Source organism: Sprattus sprattus, assembly GCF_963457725.1.
Source record: "Sprattus sprattus genome assembly, chromosome: 21".
NCBI classification, from domain to species: domain Eukaryota; kingdom Metazoa; phylum Chordata; class Actinopteri; order Clupeiformes; family Clupeidae; genus Sprattus; species Sprattus sprattus.
Window position 1 is genome coordinate 9,411,939 of NC_137919.1, and position 6,267 is coordinate 9,418,205.

Below are 6,267 nucleotides of genomic sequence, written 5' to 3' on the forward strand. Positions count from 1 at the left end.
GTGTGCGTGCGTGTGTGTGTGTGTGTGTAATGGCGGAGGCAGTGGCGGGGCTGGGAAGGTGTTTCCTGTGATTGGAGATCCCGCCCTGCGAGGGCCCAGTGGAGATGACAGATAGGGACTTCCTCACACAAACACAGGGGCCTATTTTCGACGGGGGCCATTGTGTGACCTGGGGGGCTTTTGGGGGGCCCTGGGCAAATGTCAGAGTGGCCAGAAAAACCATGAGGGTGTACCAGCATATGTGCATAAACGTGCACACACACACACACACACACATACGCACGTACACACACACCAGCATATGGGCATAAATGCACACACACACATACACATTCACACACACATGCCAGCACATGTGCGTAAACGCACATACATACAAAAAAACACATTCAGACATAGGGTTATGCATAAACACACACACACACACACACACACACACACACACACACACACACACACACAGACAGATGTTTGTTTCCACTCATACAACCATGCACATGTTTGTGCATACGTATCTGCTCACACACTCTTACAGAAGGTTTTTTATGTGCATTTGCCACTGTCCTCAGCATCGAACATAAGAGCACAAGGGAGGCTTTGATTTCGGATCTCGGGTCACGCTGGCGCTTATTGTTGCCTCCAGTGCAGTCAACAACACATTGTGTTTCGCTTCCATTCACTCCACTGTCTGACAGTCAAGCCCTCTGCGTGCCACAGCGCCGTAAACAAGTCTAAAAGAAGTTCATTTGTTTGAGAGTTCAATTCCACCGATTCCACCAAAGACAATGCTCGAGGTGTGTGACATCACCAGCTGAGCGGACATGGATGTTTATAAGACGACGACAAGTTGAAATCTGTCAGAAAAGAAAGGAGAGAAAGAGAGAGAGAGATAACATAGGGAGGGGAGAGAGAAGAGAGAGAGATAACATGGCAACAAGTATGTTCCATTCGGGGGAATGTTTTTTTTGCTCTGTGTGTTTCTGGAATGACAGGGAAGAGATGGAATTAACCCCGGAAAAAAAGACAGAAAAACATCTCAGTGGGAATGTCAAGCGTCAAGTGAACAACTCTTCTTATACATGAAAACAGCGCCCTCTAGTGTTAGCTCATCTGCACCAGTAGAACACAAGCAGGAATGGATGACACTCACAGTGACCTGCATGGCTATGTAACAGCTGTGTTCTCAGCAGTTGCTAATTCTAACATCGCTTACATGATTCCTATTTAAATTCAAGTTGATTCTGTAATTTAAGGTGTTGAAATTCGCATTGCTGTATATTCAACTAAGGTCATCTTTCCCTAATTATACAAACATAGCAGCGGCGAGATAAGATGGACGGCAGCCGCAGGGACAGTCACTCAAGAGAGCAAGAGACACTGGTGTTCTACACCCTCACCGCCACTGGAGATCCTCCTGATCGCCATCAATGGACTCCTCTTCACAGATACCACCAAAGAGCACTGAAGTGGGTTAGACTTCAAACATCCAATATGACGTGTGGTATTTTCTGTACATTAAGCCAGACAACTAAAATATACATATAATACTGAAGTATTGAAACATGCAAGCCATTATATAGACTGACACAATTGTATGTCTGATGGCTGAAATTTCATGTCAATTTGAGACCAATTGCCATTGTTTATAATTAAAACCAATTGACTGTGGCAATGTTTACCACTGAAACCAGTTGTGAACACTGAAAACCGTCTGGCAAATTATTTATTGATATGATATTTCAGCCCCAGACGCCGTTGACAAAATGGATCTCTGCCATTGCTTCTCTTTCTCGATATAATGGATGATATTTGGGCTGAAGCATCAGTCTCCTCTGCTTGTTGGTGTTTGCACTGATATCATAGATAATGTCAGTTAATTACTGCGTGAGATGGCTCGGATTCAGTGGATAAGCTCAAGTTAATTCACTGATGTAAATTGGATAGTGTATTAACACCTAAGAAAATAAAGCGAGTTTGTGCGTTCAAGGTTCTGAATATTGCGACTCGCTGTTTGGTAATAGCTTGAAGGCTTGAGTGATATTTTTTTCTCTCATATTTTTGTATCACAAAACATATTACTTTCACAACTATGCAAACGCTTCTTTAAGTTTTATATTGATATTGGTCTTACACTGAATAAATCAACAGGCAACAGTTATATGATCATCTCTCCATGTTTTGCATAAGCTGTCAATCTAAGTCTCTTATTTTTCCATTTTTTTTTTTTTTACCCTTTCTGTTTCGATTGTATTAAGCTTTTATGGGTTTCTAATCTGTCATGGACACGGACTTCCTTTCCTTGTTTTCTCTGCTGTATATTTTACTGCTCGCAGTGTCTGTGCGACTGGTCTTACTAAGTTATAAATAAATAGAAAAATGAAGGATATTCAAGCTTGCAACATGCATTCATATGTGAATCCAGCGGAAAAAGATTGCTGATCGTGTTTTGTGTGTTTGTTTGCTTGTTTGTTTGTTTTTATGTTGTTTCTGTGCTGTTTTTCCACGTGGATCTGTGTCGTTAGAGAGGGCCCACGCTTCACAGCCTTGGCTTCCCATATTCTGTATGCCAAAAATGAATCTGAGATGAAGCAATCAGTTCTGCCACAACATTTGAACACACCTGCTGCCTCTGTTAAATGTTATCCACATGAGCAGTTTGTTTGTCTGTGTCTTTCTTGGGTTTCTCTCTCCATTAAAACACTTTCCTCCCCGAGGACCAAAAAAGCAAATCTCTTTGGCATTTAATAAAGCCCCGCATTAATCCTGTGACATCCTCAACACCAGTCTGACATTAATAGCCCTCGGGTCACATGGCTCAGCCAGCTCCCGCACACAGAAACAGACTGCTGCTAGACTGATATAGCTATCACAGCCTCTCCATCAAGCGTGCAATAATAACCGCATTGTTGCTAGGCGCTCATCTGCACAGCTGCCCCTAGTCACTGTGGGTGACACAGATCCTCATCATGGCTACCATGTAGCATATAGCATGTAGCATATAGCATGTAGCAGGAACATAATGATGCACTCTGCTTGGCGGACATCATTGTGATTATGCATAAGAGGAGATTTATTTGAGGTCAATGATGGTTTTACCAAATAAAAGTCTCTTCCTCTCTTGTTCAACTGATATTACTTCATCAGCAATTCCACACATTAATTCCAAGTGAATTCGGTTAATCCAAATCATGCTCTTCAGTGAAAAGGTTTCCTGCTGGTCTCTAACATTTGTATTTGGGTTTAACCAAAGTATGTCACCTTTTTATTCATTGTAAACCAACCCAATGACTGGTGTTTGACTCTTAGTAGGCATGTTCACTCTCCAATCACTCTAATCTTTAGAAAACTCTCCACCACCCATAGTTGGGATATTGCCATTGGCCAAGCCGGGCCGGGCTGTGCCAAGCTAATTTGCATTTCCATTAGAGGTCCAATGGCGGCAATCAGAGCCACAGCTCATTTTGGACCCTCTCCTGATCCGGGCCAAAACACACAGGGTCCACCTCCGAACCCCCCGACTGACGTTGAAGATACCATCTCTTTTACGAATGAGCCATTCGTAAAAGAAATGGTATCTTCAGCGCTTGCCGTAGTGTGTCTGCAATTTTGTTCCTCAGGACACAGTACAAGGCACATCCGTTTAAAAAGTTCAATGTGGACACTATAGTAACCGGATCAACAACAGTAAATGGTAACCTGCCCATGGACATTTCGACCACAGTGAGTGTGTTTAGGCAGACATTGAATTCATAAAATAATGAATAGGTTTAAGTTTAGGGTATAAACTAATATTCCCTCATTGTGACAAGTGGTATAAACTTAATAAATGCTACGGTTGAAGTGGATATGGTCACACTGGGAGTGGGGGCCACATTTTAGCCAAGGAGGCTGGCCTATGAATAGGGTGGATGTGGGGGGGGGGGGGGGGCATCAGCCAAGGAGGTTGGGCTATGAATAGGGTGGATGTTGGGAGGGCAGCATCAGCATGACTGTAACATAATAAAGCACTAATAAAGACCCTGGTGCCACGCAGACTATGAGCTCTCCCTCTCGTTCTCCCTCTCTCTCTCTCTTTCTCTCTCTCTCCATCTCTCTTTCTCTCTCTCTCCATCTCTCTTTCTCTCCCTCTCTCTAACTCTCTGTCTATCTCTCTCTCGTTCAGTCAACCCCATTTCTTACACCACTCTCTGAACATGATCTGCGGTGGGAAATGTGGTGAGGATGGACTGCTGGATTTCCCATCAGACAGTAGCTGGTGCTGGAGGAGAGACATGCCATACCATATTAGATCATAATAATAATAATAACTAAAATGCGTTTCGTGAACGAACTGCGAGAGTGTGCTTGCTCTGTTGCGGCCATCAAGCACAAGCAACTGCAGTGGCCGAGCGCGCATATGTTGTTGAGGGGCCTCACAGACTGATATCTGAGAACAAAATCTGTATAGTACTGTGTTTTCTGTGTTCAGTACAACGTTGAATGCAGGTTGTAGGATGAATCTGCCAGCCTTCCAGTGTAACCATCTGCAGTGACACTGAATACACCTTTTTGTTTTCAACCAATATATTTTAGCAAGCAACCAAGCTCAACCATTATATTTTGGCTCCACTGACGTTTAGACATACGACATACTTGTTAATATTTGTTAATTTGTTAATACTTGTTAACATACTTGTTAATTCAGGGCCACTCAGGCAAACAAAGAGATAGAAGACAGTACAGAGACATAAGCTGAATGATCAGCAAACCACAGCACAAAAAAAACACCATTTATTCACCTAGCTCAGTACTTGAAATTCCACCTTAAATATTTAATGCTTGAAATACCAGGCTGTATTTGACTTGCCCAGACGAACTGAGAGGCACTTATGGCTGTAGTGCATAACTGTTCCTAAATAGGAATGATTTGTACTACACCCAACATTGCTTGTGTGTGTGTGTGTGTGTGTGTGTGTGTGTGTGTGTGTGTGTGTGTGTGTGTGTGTGTGTGTGTGTGTGTGTGTGTGTGTGTGTGTGTGTGTCAGGAGGAGAAGGAGAGGGACCACCACTGCAACCCCACCCAAGAGTGGTCTCAGGTTATGATGGTCTGGGGCCGGGATGGTTGTGGAAGATTTAGAGAAGAGTCTATTGTGAATACTTTTGTGTGAGTTAGTGTGTCTTTGTGTGTGATTATGAACATATTCATCTTCCACTAGGTAACATCTACACAGACTGAGAAACAGTAATAAATAACATTTAAATAACCATGATGTGGCGCCAGCTGTGGAGTCTAAACGCAGTGGGGCAAGAACATCAGACAGCTGAGAGAGGGGAAAGGTTGGGGAGAGACAGTCTCTGCACAAAGAGTTCTCATTATGCAGCTGCACATGTGACCGTAGGTAAATTAATAAAAGAAAGGCTGCTTTCATTCAACCATCAAAAGATGAATAAAACACACATGTACGATGAGGAATTCATAAGGTGTGGGTATCTTTTGGTCTCGCAGTTGTGTCTGTATCTGTGTAACAGGACTGCAGTGTGCTCACATGCATCTGTAATGGCGCTGTTGTGACTGTCTGGGGTCAGTTAGTTAAGTGCTGCAGTCTGTCAGAGTGCCATTATGCTTTATAACAAACCACGTTTCTCTGCAGCATTGTTGTAACACTGTAATAACATTCTAAGAATAAACTAATTAAAATAAAATGCACTTGTCCAGTGAATTCACCATTCAACTTCACCTCAGTCTGAGCTTTAATGAAACCTCAGAGTAATTGTGTAGCCTGCTGGTGTTAGATTCTGGTGTATTTCTCATGTATAGATCTCTAATGTAGGTACCTCCATGACTTTCAGGCCCTCCTGAGGGACCATGTAGGCCCAGATCCCAGTAAGGTTAACAGGTCACCATAACGTATACTAAAGGCATATGATGCCGTTGGAGACAGCTCCACTATGTCTGCTTAGGCCCCTCTGTGTGTGTGCCGTGTAGCATTCCTCAAAGGCGCCAATTCTATCAGGCCCAAGGGCAAGGGCATCGATGAGCTCATGAGACTGTTTACGTGTTCATATGTGTGTGTGTAATCCTTTGGTAGAGATGTTATACATTCTATTTGGCTTACGTAATTATACAGGTTAAATTGGGCTGCGCGCTAGACTCAGGTCGATCAGAGCAAGAATCACGAGAGACGGACACCATCTCCTCTCCAGGACGGATCCACGCAGGCCGCGTGTGTCCTGAAAGAACTCTGCTCCACCTCGACTTCAGATACTTAGACTCAGAAAAGTACTTAG

The 6,267-nt window shown here is 43.4% G+C and overlaps 1 protein-coding gene across 3 annotated transcripts in view; it reads left to right on the plus strand.

The window, feature by feature from the left end:
• The window catches only part of LOC308382184 (uncharacterized protein), a 16,975-nt gene extending 14,262 nt beyond the window's left edge, over positions 1-2,713 (plus strand). For 2 of the 3 annotated variants that reach the window (XM_080859872.1, XM_080859874.1), the window contains exon 15: positions 1,318-2,713. In XM_080859872.1, coding sequence (XP_080715998.1) covers positions 1,318-1,331 — 14 coding nt within the window. In that variant the 3' untranslated portion in view covers positions 1,332-2,713. The remainder of the gene's footprint in view (positions 1-1,317) is intronic. The other variant, XM_080859873.1, reaches the window with a different exon arrangement.
• The last annotated feature ends 3,554 nt before the right edge of the window (positions 2,714-6,267 follow it).